This window comes from Panthera tigris, chromosome B3 (genome assembly GCF_018350195.1).
Source record: "Panthera tigris isolate Pti1 chromosome B3, P.tigris_Pti1_mat1.1, whole genome shotgun sequence".
Lineage (NCBI taxonomy): Eukaryota > Metazoa > Chordata > Mammalia > Carnivora > Felidae > Panthera > Panthera tigris.
The window spans coordinates 104,735,073-104,757,951 of record NC_056665.1 but is presented as its reverse complement, the minus strand read 5'-3'; the positions used below and the strand labels follow the sequence as shown (position 1 = coordinate 104,757,951).

The following is a 22,879-nucleotide window of genomic DNA, read 5'->3' as shown; positions in this document are numbered from 1 at the left end:
CAGCGGAGTGTCACGGCGCCATTGCTCTCCTTCCTCCGCTCTGCACCATGTCAGAAAGGAGAAGCGCTTCTTCACCGATGGGGCAGGGGCCGCGGCCTTCAGCCCGGAGGCGCGAGAGTGAGGGGAGACCGGAGCGAGGGAGGGGGCTGGGGGGGGGGGGCGGAGAGGAGGAGGGAGGTGGCCCGGAGAGGGTGTGGGAGGGGAGGGGAGCCGCACAGCGGCAGCCGCCGCCTCCTCCCCGCGCCCGCCTCAACTTTTTGTACAGCCCAGAGTGGTACCTGCCCCTGGCCCCTCGGGTCCAGCCACAGACTGCACAGGAGAGGACGCGCTGCGGAGTTGGGGGCCGGCTCCCCCAAGCAGCCCGCTTCTCACCGCACGGAAGCAAACTTAGCGGCGCGGCCAGCCCCACAGCCATTTTCCCAGGGAAGCAGCCGAGGAGGAGGCTGCGGCGGCGGTTCCTGCAGTTGCTGCCGCGGCTCCACGACCTGCCCCTTCCCCTGCGCTCGCCGCACCGCTTGCCCAGCACCCCCTCCCCACCTGCGAAGCGTCCAACTGCACCGGGACCCCGGGCTGCTAGCAGCACGAGCTGCTACTGCCGCTTCGTCCACTCAGTATCCCCCACTTCCCTTCTCCTCACCTACTAACTGCGGGTGAAGTGCGCGCTGTCAGCTTCCGAGTCCTCCGCCCCACTGACCCCCGTGGGCCCCCGTCCGGGCAGCACCACTCCCGGCCGCGGCGGCAGGTCCTGCGCCCGGTTCCCCACTCGCCCGATTTACTGCCACAATCCACCAAATAACAAGCTGTTGAGCAGACTCGCTTCTACACGAACTCCTATTGGCTGCTCATGACGCCGAAGAGCTTTGGATTGGAGCTCGCTACCTGCCGTCCTCATTGGATGTAGCTAAGAAACTTCACGGATTGGTGCGAAAAACAGCAGGTAGGACATCTTCCACTTATGATTGGCTGTCTCCGAAGGCTAACGTTACTGGAGAATTGGGTATTGAGTAAGCAGGTTCTGAAAAATGATTGGTTGAGAAGACTCCGGATGTGCATGACTGAGCACTGATTGGTAAATTGAAGGGTCAGGAAGAGCAGTTCGGCACGAGGATTGGCGGCGAAGTGTCCCATGGAAACCGAACCCGGAGCTGCGGCCAGCATTTGCACGGGGGCGGGGCAGTGTCTTTCCAAGGCGCCTGCGCTAAACCGGCTTCTCGGCGCCATTTTGTCTGAGCGGCGGTGGTCGCAGCTCTATCGCATTTTACGTTTCTGGCGAGACGAGAGCCGACTGTGTATCCTGTAGATTCATTTCAGTGCGGCACCTATCCACGGTTCACTCCAGGACAGCACCTAGTGAAGGTCGGAGGAGTCGCGAACCTGTCAAAAGGTCGGTTGGAAGCTGTGGCTGTCCGAGTGACTAGGGGATGGCGCAGCTTTAGCGGCACCGGCACCGGAAGTGGACGGGCCGCGCGGCGGCCATGGCAAAGTAAGTTCTCCCTGCGGCGGGGTGGGGAGCAGGGGGCGGGATGAAAGGGGGCGAGGCCTCCTCTCCCGCCGCGCGAGAGAAAGGGGCGGAGGGGACGTGCACGTCTCTTTCTCCTGGCTGATCCTTGGCACCCCTCTCGAGAGGTTTTCTGGATTCTCCTCTCCGATCAGTTCTTCCTCCCTTTGGAAGTGCGCTTCGCGAACTTGTCATATTCTCTACCCAAGTGCCAGCTCTGTGGGCGCCTCATTAATTAACACGGGGAAGGCAAGGTGCTTAGACCCAGCTGAGTCGGGAGAGAGGTTTCCGCGTGCTCCTCGCGCGATTAAGCTTTGAGGAAGCTGCAGAAAGCAGCGGGTTGTGGAATCCACCAGCTGGCCCAGACCCTGCTACTCTAACCTCAGGCGGCTCTGCCGCTTAGCACAAAGCCTGTGCTACTTTTTTGAAAGGAAAGAGTAGTGGTTTTGTAGGGACTGAAAACACTTTAAATAAGAAGACCTCCCCGATAGGACTTTGTTCAGGGCAGCCATTGATTTTGTTCTGTTAGCAAAATCTTTGTGTTCTGTTAAAACACATTTGAAATGGTGGAAATGGAGTATTAAGTGGCAAGTTCTAAAGAATGAAATAAGGAAATGTGAAATATCGTCGATAATCCACGCTACGTTTATTCAAAATTAATACCTAACTAGATTTTTGCAGTGATCACTGCAGTGATTTTTCTCAAAATTACTTACTAAGAAAATGGAGTGTAGCTGTTTTTTTTTTTTTTTTTTTAACGTTTTTTATTTTATTTTTGGGACAGAGAGAGACAGAGCATGAACTGGGGAGGGGCAGAGAGAGAGGGAGACACAGAATCGGAAACAGGCTCCAGGCTCCGAGCCATCAGCCCAGAGCCTGACGCGGGGCTCGAACCCACGGACCGCGAGATCGTGACCTGGCTGAAGTCGGACGTTTAACCGACTGCGCCACCCAGGCGCCCTGAGTGTAGCTGTTTTTGAGTGACCTAGTCATGCTGGTCTAGATAGCTGTTTAAACTTATTTTCGTTAGGGGCGCCTGGGTGGCCCAGTCGGTTAAGCCTCCGACTTTTGATTTCCGCTCAGGTCCTAATCTCACAGTTCCTGAGTTCCAGCCCCACTTGGGCTTTGCGTTGACAGCAGGGAGCCTGCTTGGGATTCTCTCTCACTCTCTCTCTCCCTCTCTCTCTGTTCCTCCCCTACTCGTGCTCTCTCTCTCTCTCCAAATAAATAAAAACAAACTTTAAAAAAAAATTAAACTTAAGTCTTGTAGTACCTTTGTTACTGCTGCATTGGTGGGGATCCAGCCTAGAAAATGGCTGTATGATTTGATCATTTATTGTGGATTTTTTTTGGCAGGTGGTCTGAAGAAAACCGAAGTCTCTCAGTGACATATCCTAAAGTATTACTGAGGTAAGTTTTAATTTCTGTGAATAGTCTTTAGAATGGGTAGACTGGAAAAATTTTACAGACCACTGTTGTCTGTAAGATAAAGCCATAAATCCAAAAAGGAAGAATGGTGGTTGAAAGAAGTTTGGTTTGACCAGGGGTTTAAATGAATCTGTAGGGGCGCCTGGGTGGCTCAGTCGGTTAAGCGCCCCACCTCAGCTCTAGTCATGATCTGACAGTCCATGAGTTTGAGCCCCGCATTGGGCTTGTGCCGACAGCTCAGAGCCTGGAGCCTGCTTTGGATTCTGTGTCTCCTCCTCTCTCTCTGCCGCTCCCTTGCTCATGCTCTATCTCTTTCTGTCTCAAAAATAAATAAAAAAAAAAAAAATTTAAACAAAAATAAATGAATCTGTATAATTAGCTTCCTGATGTGATACCGTAGAATGAAATCTCAAAATTAGTACATGTTTATGAATTTATTTACCCATTCATGTAGTTCCCATTTCTGGATTTTTTTGAGTACTTAATATTTTTGTCATAGAATAATATGAACATTTTCATGTTTTTTTCTTCCTACTTAAAAATTTGGCACATAGAAAAAATATGTTAGTAGAAGTTTCGAAGTGATTGGTTTTTTTTTTTCCTTAAGAAAATTATAAAATGATATAATACTGCTGAACTTCCCAGGGAGTAATCATCTATAATTCTACTACCAACTTAAAACTTACTATCTGATCCAAATAATGCATGTCAGTGGGGATTTGGAAATTACTAAAAAGCCTAAAGAAGAAAAGACCAGTCTCTTGTATCTCTTCCACCAAAAGGCAATTATAGTTTATGTTGTAATTCTGTGTGACACAGAGGGGTCTTTATTTTTCATCAGTGTTGTTTTATAAAGTAAAGGTCATTTTAGTCATGGTTATCTTGTCACTCATTTTTTTCTTTATAGGAAAAACTAGGAACATGGGAAATATTTTGCCCATAAAGCACTTTTCATAGTTGCATAGTCTTCTGTAGGATAGATATAATTTATATAATTGGATGATATTTTAATTTTTCTATAACAGCAGTGATAGAATTGGTATCTTGGTGCATGTTTTAGAAAAGATTTTGTCTGAGAACAGACGTCTGTGGCTAAAATTTTTAGGCATCTAGATCTTTCTTTACATTCCTGGTTATTTGGAATAAATCCCTAGAAATGGGAATAAGCTAAAAGGATTGTGCGTTTAAGGCTTTGTACAGCTGCCCATCAGAAAGCTTTGCTTTTACTGTACTTACATTTTTTGTTGTTTTTTTCCGTTTATTTTTTCCCTCAGTTTTTGTTTTGTTGATTTTTTTCGCTTTATTTTTTAAATTTTCTCTCTTGGGTCTTTTATTCAAGTAGAATTATAATTTTTAAAATAAGTTTAAGAATGTTTATGGGACCTTACAAGTGATTTTTTTAAAACTAATTTATTTTTCACTCTCAAATAGGTAGGCGTTTGTATAGTTTGCTGCACAGAAGTGACATTTAGAGGATACTAAAAACTACTGTTTTTAAGGTATAGTTTATTCTATGTTTCCTCGAAGCCTTCCTTAAAGTTTTCCATCTTTATGGGCATTTTCTGTGTGCTTTTTTACCCTCACAGGAACCTTTATATGTCTCTCATCACATTTGCTGTGCAGTTCTTAGGCTCTTCCCTAGTTTGAGACTCCATTCCCAGAGGGCAGCAACTGAGGTTTTAGTCGCTGTTATGTTTCCCTACTTGATACATGATAGGTGTTCTGTCAGTCTTTTTTATGAACCTGTATGTGCTTTTGTAAAGTATATGAAATAAACAGCTTAATGTTTTCTTTAACAGTAATACTCTTCTAAGAACTTGTAATGTGCCACAGATGCTGTATTAGCCTTCAAAATTGTTTGAAGTATTTGATCCAAATACTTGTTTTAATATTGAATTGATTTGTAATTGCTAATACAACATAGATTTAGAGAGCCCAGTAAGAATCTTAAGGGCATTATGATCTCTTAATGGGAGGTGACTGTAGATGAATATTAACTGAAAAGTCACTAGAACCATCTCATAGGTATTAATGAGAAAAATTAATTATGATTGATTTGTTTTTTTGTAACCATTGAGTCCAAACTATTAGAATAATGTTCCCTACAAAAACAAAATCTCAAAAATTTTTAATGGTGTTTCTGTGATAAAAAGCTATTTTGAAAGCAGAATGTTTTATTTATTTGGTCAAGGCTTCAAACGAGGCTTTATAATTAGCTTCTTGAGGTAGTATTTTACACTGAAATCCCCAAATTAGAACATTCCTATGGATTTGTTTACCCATTTATGTGGTTCCCATTTCTGGATTTTTAATGATGGAACACTCTGAACATATTCATGATTTTTTTGAGCCCATGTTAGGTGACAGAGATCTCATCAGTGAAAGTGTTTAGAAGTGAAATTTTTGCTTCATTGTTTTTTAAGATTATTAAATAGACTATGTTCTGAGGATTGTGGCATACTCAAAACTAAAGGAAGTCTTTGTTTTTTAGAATAAACCTCATTTTGTGGGAAAATGAAGGAAGATGTTCCAGTTTTAAAAGACCTGGATCTACTGTTGAAAATTCTGTTTCTGGTATGTAGTTTTACTTGTCTTTTATTTAGTAATTAAGATCAGCTGTTAGTATGTTATATACATATGTTACATATGTGTGTATCTTGAAAAATGATAGAATTTGTTTCACTGTACAGTTTCTATAAATGTCTATGTTGAGAAGTAGAACAGATTGATTGCTGTGTTGAACATACCTGCTTTGCTAATGGTTTTGTTGTTTTTTGGAAAGTTACATAATTTGCTTTTTTGTAACAAAGCTATCTTTGCAATCCCTGTGTGGTCTTTTGCCCTATTGGTAGTCACTGCTGATTTTATGGCCATGTGCAGGCATAGATTACTGGGTGTTTTCACCCATAATTTAGACTAGAGTGAAAGCATATTTTAGGAGTTGGGTACACGCTGATCTAGGGATCTGCTTATGTTCCTACATGATCTATGCTAAAGGAGCTTACTATTAATAAAAGAAAGAATATAATTAAACATGTGGAAAGTTAAGGGAGTTATTGCAAAAGATTCAATCAGTGCAGGAAAGTTTCTAAAGATTTAAATCATGGCTTACAAGATAATTTATCAAAGTTCAGTGTACGGTTGAGATTTAATTGGTTTTTAAAATACAAATTGTTTTATAATGCAGAATGAAAAGAAATTTGTTTAGTGATCATTGAAGGCTTTTCAGGGTTAGTGAGAGACCATTTGTAAAATTAGAAGAAAGGAAGATCTCGGACTTTCTTGGTGGAAAATGGTGATTAAGAATGTAATTATATAAAGAAAGGTATGTTTGGGGAAGTGAATAAACCATTTCGGAGAGGATGAGTGACTAAAGATTACATTGGAAAAATTGCATGAGGTCAGCTTGTCAACATTTCTAGAATTAGCTTCACATCGATTATGTGGGGTGCTTGTCCTCTATACTGGTTTGGGAACCTTGCGAGGGCTTTGAAAGCTGGGATGTGAGCAGAAAATAAAGATTATTTTGTTTTAGTCTCAAATTTTAACAAATCACAATGCAACTAAACAAACCCATCTCTTTTAATCCCACTCTGATAACATTGCTTTGTTTTTTATTTAAGTTTGTTTAATTTGAGAGAGAGCGCGAGAAAAGGCAAGTGGGGGAGGGGCAGAGAGAGGAGATGGTGAGAATCCCAAGCAGGCTCTACACCAGCAGCACGGAGCCTGATGGCAGAGCTCAAACTCAGAAACCTTGAGGTCATGACCTGAGCCAAAGTCACACACTTAACCAACTGAGCCACCCAGGTGCCCCTAACATTAGATTTTTTAAATGTCCTTGTCCTTATGCATATGTTTCTTTATTATTAATTTTTAATTTTTTTTTTTGTTCCTTTAACGTTGTAATAAGCATTCAGTGTGACCACACACAGTACCCATTATAATTTTGATGTGTGAAAACAATCCATCAAACTGTTTTATCTTCAACTTCATTTTTGTATTTCTTGACCATTTAGGTTTCAGGTTTTTTAGTATTCTGCATTTATCATCTACGTGCATACAGTATTTTCAGTCTTTTGGACCCTTGTTTCAGGATTGATTGTCACCCTCTCTGTGACATTAGCTACCTGAATTGGGTAGTATATAATTATAATCATTTTTGCTAATTTGATAAGTGCAAAATATGTTGAGCTCTCCTTTTCCTTGTAATATTTTTGTTAACTAGTGAATTAGGACCTTTTTCTGCAATTTCAACTGATTCTTGGTACTAGACAAGTTCTCTCTTTAAGATCTCTGTCCATTTATGTGTAAGTCTTGATGTTTTATTTCTTTGAGTTTTTTATATAATATTTAGTAGTAATTGGCTACAGATATTTTTCCTTATAGATTTCTTTTTTAATTTTAGTTATTTTTGTTGAGGGTTTTTGAATAGGCACAGAGGGATATGATGTACACAAACTGTACTATTGGGAAGTCATTTAGAAACAGTGTCCAGTGTGACTGAAGAAATGACACAGGAATTGGAGGTAGGGAGACAAGATATTTTTGCAATACATCTGCATGCATGAAACTAGAGTCAGACGGAGAGAGGGGAAGGAATAAGTGAGCAAGAAATTTGAGGGGAGAAAAGAGTTGACAGTATTTGATCTCTACTTGATTGTAGCAGTAAAGAAGAAAACAAAACACTCAAAATTTTAAAGAACAGGGAATAGTTCATACCATTAACAAGTTTTGTAGGTCAGAAAAAGACACTGATGTTTAAGGAAAATGAAATCAGTTTTAAACATGCTAGCCAGAGCTTGAAATGTCTGGTAAGCATTTATTCTTCTTTTATCAAAGTGCCTCTGAAGCCCTAATTGGGACAAGGCATATGCTGGACCTTACATTGTTTTTTATATTTTGATTTCTAATTCCATTCTTCTATTAGATTTTAGTGGTTTTATCAAGTCTTTGTTTCTTTTTTTTTTTAAGTTTGTTTTTGTTTTGAAAGAGAGCATCAGCTTGAGTGGGAGAGAGGTAGAGAGATGGGGAAAGAATCCTAAGCAGGCTCCATGTTATCAGCATGGAGCCTGATGTGGGCCTCAAACTCACAAACTGTGGGATCATGACCTGAGCCAAAATCAAGAGCCAGACACTTAACCCACTGAGCCACCCAGGCGCCCATATCAAGGCTTTCTTATTTCTGATTTTTAAAGTACAACTTGGCTGGCTCAGAAGAGCATTCAACTCTTGATCTTGGGGTGCTGAGTTTGAGCCCCACATTGGGTATAGAGATTACTTATATAAGTAAGTGAACTTTAAAAAAAAGTACCACTTGAAATGAAAAATTAAAGTGAATTAATAAGTAAAATAAGTGCAGGGAAACCAAATGATTTGCATACTAAAGGAGAAGTTCTTCATTATTGAAAAAAATAGTTTTAAGGTAGCATCTTACAAAAATACATGTATGCTTTTAAATTTTTTTTAATGTTTATTCATTTATTTTGAGAGAGAGAATCAGGGAGAGGGAAAGAGAATCCCAAGCAGGCTCCATGCTGTCAGCACAGAGCCTGACTTGGGGCTCGATCTCAAACTGTGAGATCATGACCTGAGCCACAATCAAGAGTCAGTTGTTTACCCAACTGAGCCATCCCAGTGCCCATTAAATTGTTCAAATATATGGGGTGAAATATTTTTCCCTCCTCTTTCCCAGTGGGCTAAATTTTGTGTGTTTTCTTTTAACTTTAACAAAATACAGAGAAGTAACAGATGTGTGTGGAACATGAATGTTTAGCCAAGATTCTTTAAATATCTAAAATCTAAGTAAAGATGTTAATTGTCTTGTTTTCGGAAACCACTTTTATTTCAACAGATGAAATTAAAGTGCTCAGTGTAAGGAAGGGCTTTAACAATGAGAAATGTCAAAACATGTAATAGGCTAATTTTTGAATGTTCAAGAGAAAGAGCTTACTTTTACCAGTAAATCTCCCTTGGTGTCTCCGCCCTTTTTTTCTTAGGGTTTTAAAAAATGTTTTCTGCTACTTACCAAGGAAAAAGTTATTATTTTGTCTTAGAAAAAACAGGCTTTTTAAATAATAGTTCTGTATCAATCACAATACTCAATTTTTTCCCTCTTTGTTTCTCATTAGCCTTTTTAATCAGTTTTTATAAAACAATCCATTTGGGATAATATATGAGGTTATGAAATTTGAGCCACTTCATTATATATATCAAGACTCTCCTTAGGGTGCCTGGGTGGCTTAGTTAGTCAAGCATCAGACTCCTGATTTTGGCTGCCGTCATGATCTCACGATTCGCATCGGGCTTCATGCTAAGAGCAGGGAGCCTGCTTGGGGTTCTCTCTCTGTCCCTCCCCCACCCCTGCTTAATAAAAATAAACTTAAAAAAAAAAAAAGCTGTCTTTGATCTCATTTAAATAATTAGGTATTTAAAACTCTTCCCATCATATTGCTAGCTTTGAGTTACAAGACATAATCTGTTTACAAATTGAGGAAAAAGTAATACATTCAGAAACATTTGTGCATAAGTTTTCAGCATTTTTAATTTGTAACAAATACATGGTTTTGTGTATGTTTTCATTGCTTTTTATTAATTCCTTAACTTTGGTACCTTTTATTTTTCAAAATAAGTGATTGGAGCTACCTGCATGGGATTTAGGCCTTCACCATGTCCCCATTAGAACCAAGGCTTTTAAAAGTAGTTTAGGGAGGGGTGCCTGGGTGGCTCAATTGGTTAAGCATCTGACTTCAGCTTGGGTCATGATCTTGTGGTTGGTGAGTTTGAGCCCCGCGTTGGGCTCTGTGCTAACAGTTCAGAGCCTGGAGCCTGCTTCGGATTCTGTCTCTCCCTCTCTCTCTCTCACTGCCCCTCCCCCACTCATGCTCTGTCTCTCAAAAATGAATGTTAAGGGGCGCCTGGGTGGCTCAGTCGGTTAAGCGTCCGACTTCGGCTCAGGTCACGATCTCGCGCTCCGTGAGTTCGAGCCCCGCGTCGGGCTCTGGGCTGATGGCTCAGAGCCTGGAGCCTGTTTCCGATTCTGTGTCTCCCTCTCTCTCTGCCCCTCCCCCGTTCATGCTCTGTCTCTCTCTGTCTCAAAAATAAATAAACGTTAAAAAAAAAAATGAATGTTAAAAAAAATTTTTTTTAAGTAGTTTAGGGATAGCAAAGAAGATACTTCCAGCATTAGAGTGTGTAGCTGTGGCCAGGCTTTTTGTGAGATGGGTGGTTTAGAGCACATTTCTTAATTTCTCTGCCTCATCTGTAATGGGGAGGATATGAGTAGAACTGCCCTGACAGTTTAGTATTAAATGAGTTAGTACATGTAAAGTGCTAGAATAATGCCAAATGTTTAGGAAACATTCAGATATTAGGTGGTGTTAGTGTGTATAATGCTGTTACGTAGGGTCTGTCATTCTAGCAGCTTTTAAAACAATACATTATATTTCCACATACAAATAAAGCATGTAGACTCTTTGCCTCCCATTCTAGACCTTACTGAATGTCATATCAGTCTGTCTGTAAACTAATTTGCTGCAGTCACACTAAATCTGTCACGGCTCCCCTATACAAACTCTGTTTTCCATGTTTTTATTCATACTTTCCCCACAATCTAGAATGTTCCCCAATCAACACTAATTTTTTTTTTTTTTTTTTTTAGAGAGCAAGCACATGTGGGGGAGAGAATCCCAAGCAAGCCCCACGCTCAGCATGGAGCCTGACCCAGGGCTCAATCCCACAATCCTAGGATCATAACCTGAGCCCATAATCAAGAGTCAGATGCTCAACTAATTGAGCCACCCATGCACTCTGCAAATGCTACTTTTTGAGTGAAATTTTCCATGATCCCTCTTTAGGTAATCTGTCCCTATGAATTTCATATATTTTCTCTTAACATGATTCCTGTCACTTTCTATATTACATTTTAGTTTCTTATTCACTTACATGTTCTTTGCTAAGTTAGGACATCCTTACACACAGAGAACTATACCTTATCTATCTTTGTTAGTTTAGAACCTGTCATAAGTGTTGGCACTTAGGAGGCACTCATTTGTGGAGTGGAAGTTTGTAAAATATATAGCAAGCTTAGAGGTGATACTTAATGAATGAATGCATGCCAGTAAAAATGTGCTTTGTCAGTGTTTGTACACTAGGAGCCTCTTGCCTGATCAGTTACTTAAAATGAGATCGCTTGAGGTTTTAGGAATTGAGTCTGATTCAATGTAGGGAGCAGAGCACTATGGGGATTATCCACAGGTGAAGAATTTTCATTGGAATGTTTTCATGCCATTTTTAAAAGTATATCTAATTAACCACCAGAGGGACTGGGGGTGTTGTTGTTGTTGTCGTTGTTGTTGTTGTTGTTTTCATGGATGTACCCACCTACCAAACTTCCTTATCACCATTGGTCCAAATTTATTAAAAGTTTGGCCAGGACTAAGGGTACATCTGCTGCCAATAATATAATATACAAACCACCTGGCTCAGTCGGTAATCTCACTTTACAAATACATTTTTTCTCATCACCATTATGCCTCTAGGCATGAAAGTGGAAGTAGTCGGAGAATAGAAGCTGGCGAGATGTTTCTGAGGACACTGATCTTTGGTTACTATAATGTTGATAGGGTCTGGCCTCTAGCTTTAGAAGAAATGGGACTGGTGGAAATGAGTTAAGATATCAGGCTCGTATTAGGCATTCATGAAGCTAAAGTGGCAATTATGTTACTCTTAGCTCAAAAATTCTCAGAATTTCTACAGTAGTTCAGTGGGATGTTGGATTGAATACGCATCTTAATATAGGAACACTGGATTTGAAAACCGTATGTTCTCTGTTCTAATCATAAGCATGTTCTCATTGGCTGTGACCTGGGATACATTACTCTGAGTGCCTGCTGTTAGAGATAAAGGGCACGGGCCTAGATACTTAACAGCTCTTAGTGTACTTAAATCCAGCACCATATTTTTCAAATAAGAATTCCTGAGCACACTTCTATTATCCGTGTCTGAAAGGTTAACTGATTGATATTTAACAACCCCTGAGGATCTGAATCATTGAGGCATTGACTCAATAATTTTAGCACTTAACGAAGTTGCTGCTATTCCTATCTCATAGAATCAAATTCTGACAGAAGCTTTAATGTCCTACCTACCTCACTGTTATAGTTAATAGGCATTCTCATTATTTTCATTGTTTGGCAAAACAGATATTTGAAATAATAGCTAAGGAAGATCCCTAATTAATGTCATTATAGTGAAGTTTCTGTTTTGTGTATGTATGTGTACTGCCCACACACAAAACAAAGTACAGCATACTCCAATATTTTCTCCTGTATGTTTTTTTTAAAAGTCTGTTAGGACTGACAAAATTGATTTCCTGACTTACTGTGGATCTCAACCTGCTTTTTGGGTGGGAAGAATGGACTAGATAATAATCCCTTACATCCCGTGTTAAACATTCACTAGGCACTTCGATACAATGTTGTACTCCTAATTGTGATAGTTTAAAAGTTAAGATACAAATTGTTACCTGGAAATGCTTCTAGTTTCAACCCAGCGGGATTGGGGTAGGGTGGGGAGCAGCTGAAAGACATCGTGTCATGGGGTATGGGAGCAAGGGGGAGTTTTTGTTTTCTTTTCGTTGGTTTATAATATGTTTGGTAGTATGTTTTTGAGTCTGCTGATATTTAATGGCCCACTTAGGGACTTATATTTATTTGTATTTAGGGATACCTTGAATCCTCTGGAAACATAAACAAAAATCTCTTCCCCAAGTTGGTTCCTTCAAACTAAACAAGCTTTTTTTTTTTTTTTTTTTTTTTGCTTTTAGTATTTATGTTTGTTCAGTTTATGTGCAGTCATAAAACTGCCTGCAGTGTTTGTATAATTTTGGTGGCTTAGATCGTGGTACACAAGACAGGGAGGGGATTTTTATATGAGAGAACATAACAAAAATAAAAGCCATCTTCCCATTTCTTGTTCCTTTATGTACTGTGTGATACTGTCCTTAAGACCTTTAAATTGCCGAGGGAACCTTGGTAACCAAGGTAAATTTTGTCTGTTTTCCTCTCAAATGTGAAGTTCTGCATTTTATTACACAGTCACGAAAAACTAGTCTGTTACCAGTAAGTACGTAAACCACAGAACTTGCTCCTTCCTATATGCTGCCAAGTACTTCCTGTTTTGTCAGATTTCCATTTAGGGAAAAGAATGGATTTAAAGTAGCCGCGCCTGAGTTTTGTTTAAAGCGTCTCTCCTGAATTTCATTTTGGAGGCTGTCCAAGTATCTAGATGGGGGGTGGGGGTGGCACATCATGTCTACAATGAAGTCATATGTCAGAAAGCTTCATTTGGCTTCATATCCTGAAACAGGGCTGCCAGGAAGGAAAAGAAACTTTTTGTTATCAGAAATAATTAGTGCATGACTTGCCAGCATTGTGGCTTGCCTTTAGGCTTTCCATGTCAAATGTGTGTCAGGTACTGAATGAATCATCATATTGCCTGTGAAGGAAGAATCTATGTTCATTTCTAGTAAACTTTTTCCTCTAGAAACGCGTAAAAACTTCCATTCAGCCACACATTTAATCCTTTTTCCATAGGGACAGGTTAAAGATCAAGTGGTGATTCAAATAGAAATTGGCTACATTGTGAATATTGAATATCTTTAAGGGAAGAGTTAACAATTCTTTTGCAACTAAAATGGTAGATAGAACATTTAGCTATACATTACAAGTTATCTTTTTTATCTTATGAAATGAACTTTTAATTAGGTGTTAATAGAATGTGTTAGTGGAACATATTTTCAATGTAAACCTGAATCCCTTCCTATTGATGGTAAGGGAATCTTGTATTAAGGTTCTTTTGCAGTGGTGGGACCAAGTTCTATGAAATTTCTCTGACAAAATTAACCTGACCTGCCTTAAGTCAGAGCTGTTTCTCTTTGTTGATCCGTCAGTAAGATATGAAAGATGCTGTTTAATCCTTGAGCACTTATGCTCTGTGTCCACCCTCATATTGGAAATGTTCAGAAAACTGATGCTGAATCGTAATATATTCAATACCATCTACTATAAGGTTTCTACCAGAAACTTCCCTTTTCATCATCTAGATACATATTCCTATTTCTGATACTTGTATTTCTTTAAAAATCCAGTGAAAGAAAAGTTTCATCAGTAACTGTCAGTCCCTGTAGCTTCATCCTCCGTTTTGCTCTGTAACAGAAATCTTCTCTCTTGAAACCCTTTAACTGTTTCGGTTAGTTCTTCTTTTACTAACCTGTGTCTAAATCAGTGATTCTCAAATTTTAGTGTATTCATAAGCATCACACCAGATACTTGTTCAAAATACAAATCCTGGGCCTCACTTCAGACCTTGTGAATTCAAATCTATGGAGAATTCTTAGGCATGTGTTCTTTGAACCAGATGGAGAACCTGTTATCTACTCCATGCATTCCCACTGTCATCTAGATTATGTTCCTCATAATCTTATATTGGTTAGCCTTTTTACTTTGTTTCGGTTAGTGGCATCTCAGAAGTTTTTTTCTGGTAACTATTGCCATCTGTAGTTCTCCTAAATTCACCGATTGGAGTTCATCTACCAGATCTCCAGGAAACTGTCCCAGATTCTCTTTCTTGTTTGTCAGAATTTATTTTCTTCCCCCTTCCCAAAGCACACATTTGTAGTTCAGTGGATACATACAGTATATGTTACTCATACTAAAACATGCGTACATATTCTGATACAATTATCCCTGCTTTTCAAAAGTCTGTATCATACCACATCTCTTTTAACAAAAGACCTACATTAGTACTCATTTTTGCTACCAAAAGCCAGAAAAGACTAATACAGTTTATTTTCAGGGGCGCCTGCATGGCTCAGTCACTTAAGCAGGTCATGATCTCATGTTTCAGGGATTCAAGCCCCACGTTGGGCTCTGGTGCTGACAGTTCAGAGCCTGGATCCTGCCTCAGGTTCTGTCTACCTCTCTCTCTGCCCTTCCCCTACTCAGGCTCTATCTCTCTCTAAAAAATAAACATTAAAAAAATTTTAAAAAAGAAAGGTTATTTTCAGGGTTTGGGAATGCTCAAAAATTTTTCAATGTAAATTAATGGTAATTTCACTTTATGCCATTTTGGCTTATGAAAGGTTTTGTAGGAACCCTCTACTTCATACTTTTCTATATGGCAGGGGAAACTTGTACCTTGCTAATGATTTTTAAATGTGTTTTTCTTACCAGGAAAGGAATTATATCTTATTTTTAAACATTTTATATATAATCTTTCCTGGCAGTCTGATACACTTCAGGCCTCCAAATGATTGCTTGTTGCCGTCTAGTTGCTGCTCACCCAGACCAGTCTATCTACTAAAGGTGATGGGTTATCCTCTTTATACCTACAATTCTTGTATACCATTTCCCTTTCTCTAAATTATCAGTATTTTCTTGGTGCTGTTTTAAGAATAATTCTCTCTTCATACATTGGTCTTAAAGCCTTGTTGGGTTTTCGTGGTTAAAAGTTTTTAATAGTTCCCTTTCCCATATCAGTTATATAGTTGAACTCCTTTATTTTTAAATGAATTTTCCTAAAATGCTATTTTGTTTCCACATAGTAAAAATTAAAAGTTCAAATCATAAACTTCAAACACAAACTCAAGCTGTATAAGGACCCTTTACTCTTCAACAGCCTTTATGCATTAACTATAGTACACCAGCGTTTACTTTTTAAGAGTTGGTGTTTAGGAGTAGAGATACATACAAGTAAGGTAGTTCCCTCTTAAAGAGGTGGGATAGTTTAAGAAGGAATATTAGGGGGGTTTTTTGTAGTATGAATTGTCTGTTTAAACCTTTTGTCCATTTTTAAAAACTGGGTGGTTTTCTTAATTGTTGAATTTTGAGAGTTCTTTATACATTCTGAATACACATCCATTGTCAGATGTGTGATTTGTAAATATTTTCCCCTTAAGAGTTTGTCTTTGTTTTTTCATTCTCTTGGTGTTTTTAGGAGAGCAGCTTTTAATTTTGGTGAAATTGAGTTTGTCAGTTTTCATTTATACATCATTTGGTATGGTATCTAAGAATTTTTTTTTAAACCAGTCTCAGAGATCTTCTGTTTTCTTCTTAGAAAGTTTTAGTTGAGGTACATTTTGGTATATGGTCACCTTGACTTACGCATTTGGTCCAAGGTATGACTTGTTTTCTGGTGTTTTTGCATATAGATGTCCAGTTATTCCAGCACCACGTGTGGAAAAGCGCTGTCCTTCTCCACTGACTTCCCTTTTCCCTTTTGTCAATTGACCATATTTGTCAGTCTCTTTTAAGACTCCATTCTATTCCATTAATAATGTTTATTACATGAACTTTATATTATAGTAAGTCTTCAGATCAGGTGGTGTTGGCCTTGTCTTCTTATTCAAAATTGCTTTGGCTATTCTAATTCCTTTTCCTATATAAATTTTACAAACCACTTGATTTACTGCCATCCCCCAAAAAAGGCCTCTTGCAAATTTGATTGGGTTTTACATTGAATCTATAAATCAGGTTAGGGAGAATTGACAGTGCTGAGCCTTCTGATCAGTTTATGTAGTTCATTGTCAATGTCACCATTTTATAATTTTCAACATAAAATCTTACACAAATTAAAGTTTATACCTAAGGAAGTATTCCTGGTTTTGATGCCATTGTAAATGGTACATAATCCTTATTTTATAGATGAGGAAATTAAGTAAGTTGCCCGAGGTGACACAGTTATTAAGTGACAAAAGCCAGTTTGAAACCTACATTGGCTTATCAGCTGCTGTCCTGGTTTTAATTACAATGTTAATTTTTTACTCTGAAGCTCTTGTGATTAGTGGTAGCTGAGAGGAAGCTCTTATTTCTTTTATCAAGAAAAATCCTGTCATTATAGTGCTTCTATAAAAAAAAAAAAAAAAACCCAGGGAGTTTATATATTTTCTGAGTTTGGGTTTTCCAGATCTTTCCAAATCATAAACCATGCTCATCTTAGTTTTAGAAACCCCTGATGGATAGTTTTGATCCAGTGTTTTTAAATAGTATGCATATCCTGCAGTTAACTATTATGAATTATTTCAGTATTTTAAATATGTACCTGTAGATCAGATTAAATGAGACCAAAGAAGTGAAGGCATTTGATTCTTAGATGTTCAATAAATGCTAGTTAAATCGAAACAGGTAATTTTTGAAGTACCCATTATTTCTAATGTCATCTAATGTAATGTTATGCAGAAAAACTTGGTGTTGAAGGTAAACTTTAAATAACCCTGTACTTTCCATAGGGATACACAACTACAATCTTTTAATAAAAGTAATTCAAATGCTCAAAAAAAAAAAAAAAAAGTACCTTTAGCATTTGAATGCCTACTGTGTTGCTGCTCACACCCAGTGGATACAAAGACAGGATTTCTTGAACACCTCTCCCATGGGCTGGGATGGTGGGGAGGTACACTAATTTATTAAAGTGAACACCTTAATAGATGCACACACAATATCAGTGGTAGAATAAAAGCTTTACTTGGTGGGGGTTAAGAGTAGCTGCACTCATACACATTTCAGTTTTGGAATTCTTTTTTTAAAAAGAAAATAGTTGGACAACTTTTATGGGACACACATAACAGGGCCAAGAGGGAGAAATCTGACAATCACTTTAGAAGGCTTTCTTTGGCAGGTGGTGGAAGTCCTTAGGAAAACCACTATTAAATAGCCTAAGCATGGCAAATACAATGTAGGACATGACAGAGTGCAGGAATGCAAAATAAAATAGGTCTGGGTTCCATTTCCAAAAATAAGGAATTCAAAATTTAGAGAATATTTGAGTGTTCTACATAAGACTTGATTTTTTAATTAAAGGGTATTTAATCTTATTGTATTAAATTGTCTTGTACTTACACTGCAACAGCTGATGATATTCACATTTCCTAAAACTTTCTATTTCAATCCAAGTTAGTTAACATATAATGTAATAATGGTTTCAGGAGTATATTTAGTGAATGATCAACTTACATATAATCCACTGCTTATCCCAACAAGTGCCCTCCTTAATGCCCAGCACCCCTCTGGCAAACCTGTTTGTTCTCTGTATTTAAGAGTCTCTTAACGTTTGTCTCCCTGTTTTTCTTATTTTTTTTCTTCCCTTCCCCTATGTTCATCTGTTGTGTTTCTTAAATTCATGTATTTCTCTTTCTCTGACTTATTTCTCTTAGCATAATACATTCTAGTTTCATCCACATTGTTGCAAATGGCAAGATTTCATTTTTTGATCATGGAGGAATATTCCATTGTGTGTGTGTGTGTGTTTACACACACACACTATACGTACACACACATACCCCACGTCTTCCTTATCCAATCATCAGTTGGTTTGGCCATTTGGGTTCTTTCCATAATTTGGCTATTGTTGATAGTGCTGCTGTAAATATAAACATTGGGGTGCATGTGCCCAAGATTTGATTTTCATTTGTGGATTTTCTCTAGTTTCTTAATAGGGTAAGTGGGTGTTTTTACAAAATGAGAAAAAAAAACATTAATTTGTAATCTTAATTTGAAGAGTAAAACATACTGGGGCACCTGGGTAGCTCAGTCGGTTGAGCGTCTGACTTTGGCTCAGGTCATGATCTCACAGTTTGTGAGTCCAGTTTGTGAGCTCGAGCCCCGCATCAGGCTCTGTGCGGACAGCTCAGAGCCTGGAGCCTGCTTCGCATTCTGTGTCTCCCTCTCTGTCTGCTCCTCCCCTGCTCACATGCTGTCTCTCTCTCAAAAATAGAGATTAAAAAAAATTTTTTTTTAATAAAAAAGAAAGGAAAACATACGACCTACAACTGATTTTTCTCTCTTATTTTTCAGGTCCCTGTATGAATGATGGAAATAGAAGCAAATGGATAGTCTTAATCAGATAAGTGCTTTAATAGTCTAAATATACTTTTTGTAATCCCTAAACTAAAACTTGATTCTTTAAAACATTTTTGATTTCTCTTTTCAGGTGCCCATATCAAGAGAGTTTACAGTAAATAAGGTACTGGATCTTCTCTGAAAATAAATTTATAATCTTATCAAAGTAAAATGATAAGCTTTTTTCCCCCCACAAAGGCTAATCAATATTTCAATGGTACAATTACAGAGTGCCTCCCACAGTTGAACCTAGATTATTAATTTTACATATAATATGTATGAAAGTCAACTGTCTCATAGCTGAAATAGGTATATCTGTTTATACAGTTTTCCAGTTATCTATGTTATGGTATCTATAGTTTTTAGGTAGCTTCTCTCGTCAAAGTTAGAAATTTATTTAGAACCAGTGTCTATTCTTTTAAAGGGCTTTTTTTAGCTATACTGATGTGAATTTTTTGTTTCAAGGAAGCTCTCTATGCCCATCATGGGGCTTGTACTCCCCACCACCCCTGAGATCCAGAGTCACATGCTCTACCACCTGACCCCAGGTGCCCCTATACTGATGTGAATTCACAGCACAATAGAATAAAATGTAGCAGGTAGTTTTATTTTATATAAAAGCTGTGGTAATGATAAATAATCTTGACTTGTTTGTATAGTAGTTAGCTACTCATGTCTAATGATTTGCTATTTGAACTACAGAGATGTTCAAAGTCCAGCAGTATCCTGCTGCTAAACTCCAATGTACATGACCTTCTTATGAAAGCATGACAGTTGAGAGTGATACTGGCATGAACCCAGTAAAGGGTGTGTAGACCTGGCATACTTGGCCTGAGTTACAAACTGTTTCTTCCTGCTTTGAGTGCTGTTCAGGTTATGACAGTGGTTCTTACAGGCCTCAATACCGATTATAGTCTAACTTCTTATTTAGCATAAATATGGGTACTTTAGTTGAACTTTACAGATCAAGAAATTTTTGAAGTGACAGAATAGGGACTTTGTGGCTCCTTAAACCCACTCCTTACCACAATAAAAGGGAAAAAAAATTCACTTTTGAGCCTAAAACCTTTCTTATGTGTCACACTTCAAGGTTAACAATGGCTGCTGGCCAACCGTCATTTTACTAAATGTAAAAAAACTGAGTAGCGGCATAAAATAATACCTACCGAGTCAGTAGGGACTTACTTCACAAAAGCCCAGCGATAAATGATCTTTAGATTCTAGGCGAGTGATGAAATGGAACTCTGAATGAATGATGCCCAAGTTTCTTTTTGTAGTATTTTCACTTAAGGAATTTTTTTCAGTAAACCTAAACATTTTAATGCCAAGTAAGTAAATATATACTCGGTTACTCCCACCAATTTTGTTACACAGGTATCAAACTTCAGTCGTTACAAGACAAAAATTTAATGAAAACTGGTCAGTGGATATACAATAATCCACAGGGCTAAAGAGTTACACGGGACTGTATTAGAAATTTAAAATAGATGCTGAAGCAAATGTTACATATTATCATCATCTGATTCATCTTCTTCCTTCAGTGATTCCTGTTAAGAGAAAGTGCTTAAAATCAATTTTTAATATTGTTGTAACAGCCTGAATCTAATTAAGGTTAAATAAGCACGTCGCTGAAAACTGAACACTTAGAATAACATACCCAACTAAAGAAAAGGATAATTAAGTTTATCTTGCTCTAACAGTGAACAGACTATATACTCTTGATAGAACACATGGAATGAAAGCATTAAATGTCCTGAAAAACCTTACGTTTTCACACGCAAAATTTTTGGAACCAGGGCAAACATATCCCCATTGAGGATAACCTAGAAAATTTTGATCCTTAGTTCAGTTTGCCTCAAGTATTATTTAATAGAAATCAATCACGTTCCTTTATTATTCAACACTTTCATACCTATAGACAGTTTTGACATGCTGCAGCTTACCTTAGCATACTTCTCTGCCTCTTCCCTTATGTCTTTTGGAACAATTTCATGTCTTCCTTTAGTTACTGCAAATTAAGCCATATAAATGAATTAGAAATGAGGCCTGTGTTGTGATTTGCAATACAATGTATCCAATCCATAGGTAAGATTTATCTAATGTTAAAGCTGTTAATGGTAAAGCAGCCCTATTCATTATAGTTTTTATTTTTTTATTTATTTTTTTAGTTTATTTTAGAGAGAGACAGAGTGCAAGCAGAGGAGACACAGAATCCGAAGCAGGCTCCAGGCCCTGAGCTGTCAGCACAGATTCCGATGCAGGACCCGAGCCAAAGTTGGCACTGAGCCACCCAGGCGCCCCATATTCATTATAGTTTTTAAAAACCCACTGGAAAGAGGCCAACTAACCAGCAGCAGAAGAGGAAATGAAAACTTAGTGATATATTTGGACAACAGAACACTATACAGCAAGGCAAATGAACAAATACTGTACATAACAAATAATTTACACAAATGGAATGTTGAAGAAAATAAATCAGGGATAAAAGAATATATACTGTGTAATTCCATTTACAGAAAATTGAATGACAGGCAAAACTACCTATGGGAGAAGGCAGAGGACTATGAATTCAGAGAGGCCTAAAGGGTGATCTGGGGAGCTAGTCTATTTGTTGACTGACCAGAGAGAGCACAGTGGTTACATGCATATGTACATGTATGTCATTACCAATTTTTAAAATTAGAAAAAGGCACCCAGTGGTAAATTAGGTTTAGTACAGATGACTTAGAGCAAATAAATGTACAAAAATAACTTACTTTCACCAACCCAGCTTAGCTCTAGTTCAAAAGCTTTATCCTTAACTTCATCATGTACTATGTAAATTCTAGAACACAAAAAAGTTTAAAATTAACATTTGGTCGTATACAAACATGCACAGTCAGCACAAATTAGATCATCTGTCCCTAATGTAACCTCAAAAGAAACATTTCCTCAAATGGGAAAAGGCCAATCGTTACTTTTGCCTTTTCAGGATACTTGTTTATTCCTTTCATTAAGTGATTATTTTTTAAACTAACTTAGTAGCTTGCAGGTATTACTGGTCCCTCCAGTGTGAAGCTTCTTGGCAGGTATCTTTTTAAACCTCTTCTCCATTTTATAAGCACTATATGCCCCTTAACCTGGCCTCCAAACTATAATACATAACAAATTACAACAAACAAGAAGGCACTGTCATACAACATATTAAAAGTATCATATCAAAACTTTCTTTACATTTTCCAGCATCTTCACACAGTTTACTTTGGAGGATATTTTTAAAGCCTTGCTATAATATGAGAAAGCATCTTAATTTTCTAGACTAAGTAAAAGATGCATAGTGCTCCATTTTACTAAATGATAAGGGATGGCTTTCTTACACAGAACTAATTAGCATCTGCTGTTACACCTAAAAATAAAAAGGTGTGGTAAGGGCTGTTTTCCAGAAGCATTTCTCAGTGAAGGAATGGGAGTTTATCACATTTAAACTGTTGTACAGTTCAGTAAGGATTCTTTATTTTCCAGGCAGTTCTGTCAGGTAGTTCCCAGTGTTCCTCATGTTATTAACTGACAATCACAGAATGGGTTCTGCTTAACTGGGAAGTGGAAGGGTCTCTTGGTAAAAGGGAGGAGGAAGGCAGGTGATGTGGCAGTTGGAAGAGTGGTGACAGGACAAAATTATAAAACACTTCCAATATTTTATTATAGCTATCAGTGTAGAAGAGATTAAGGATTCATTTAAATATATAATAAAGCCTCTTAGATTTTTTTCCTTGCATGTATTATTAATTATAAAACCTGAGGCACTTGCACAAACTGCTGGCCAGACCATGTTGATGTAGTTCTCGTGTGGGAAAGAAGAGCCGTGAATCCTCTGGAATATTATGTTTATTACTTTTAAGTCTGAAAAGCTGGCTGCAACTCTAGCATTTCATTGGATTTTCTGAAATACCACATGTTTATTATTACATTCTTTGACCCAGAAGAACCGTGAATTCTGAAGCATGCCACTCAGGACTTTGAGGTTACTTACTGCAGTCACATAAGCATTCTATTCTATGTACCTGTAATACGAACCACTTCA

General features: G+C 38.2%; 2 protein-coding genes and 1 long non-coding RNA gene across 7 annotated transcripts in view; 1 reads left to right on the top strand and 2 right to left on the bottom strand.

Annotated features, from left to right (window-relative positions):
* Window positions 1-819, bottom strand: part of ARID4A (AT-rich interaction domain 4A) — a 63,452-nt gene extending 62,633 nt beyond the window's left edge. For both annotated transcript variants that reach the window (XM_015543400.2, XM_007095239.3), the window contains exon 1: window positions 638-819. The gene's annotated coding sequence lies outside the window, so the exon portion shown is untranslated. The remainder of the gene's footprint in view (window positions 1-637) is intronic.
* A 338-nt stretch (window positions 820-1,157) lies between these two features.
* LOC102958226 lies at window positions 1,158-21,026 on the top strand. Of its 3 annotated transcripts, XR_001511605.2 has the most exons (5): window positions 1,158-1,483; window positions 2,855-2,908; window positions 5,418-5,500; window positions 18,775-18,943; window positions 20,988-21,026. It is a non-coding gene; the product is annotated as an uncharacterized LOC102958226 (long non-coding RNA). The 3 variants fall into 3 exon arrangements; XR_006218884.1 differs by lacking the exons at window positions 18,775-18,943; window positions 20,988-21,026 and adding an exon at window positions 10,584-10,623 and having other exon boundaries at window positions 1,173-1,483; XR_446715.3 differs by lacking the exon at window positions 20,988-21,026 and having other exon boundaries at window positions 1,176-1,483; window positions 18,775-19,372.
* Window positions 20,211-22,879, bottom strand: part of PSMA3 (proteasome 20S subunit alpha 3) — a 20,357-nt gene continuing 17,688 nt past the window's right edge. For both annotated transcript variants that reach the window (XM_007095240.3, XM_042989798.1), the window contains exons 9-11: window positions 21,576-21,643; window positions 20,763-20,827; window positions 20,211-20,366 (exon numbers count right to left, since the gene is read on the bottom strand). In XM_007095240.3, coding sequence (XP_007095302.1) covers window positions 20,322-20,366; window positions 20,763-20,827; window positions 21,576-21,643 — 178 coding nt within the window. In that variant the 3' untranslated portion in view covers window positions 20,211-20,321. The remainder of the gene's footprint in view (window positions 20,367-20,762; window positions 20,828-21,575; window positions 21,644-22,879) is intronic.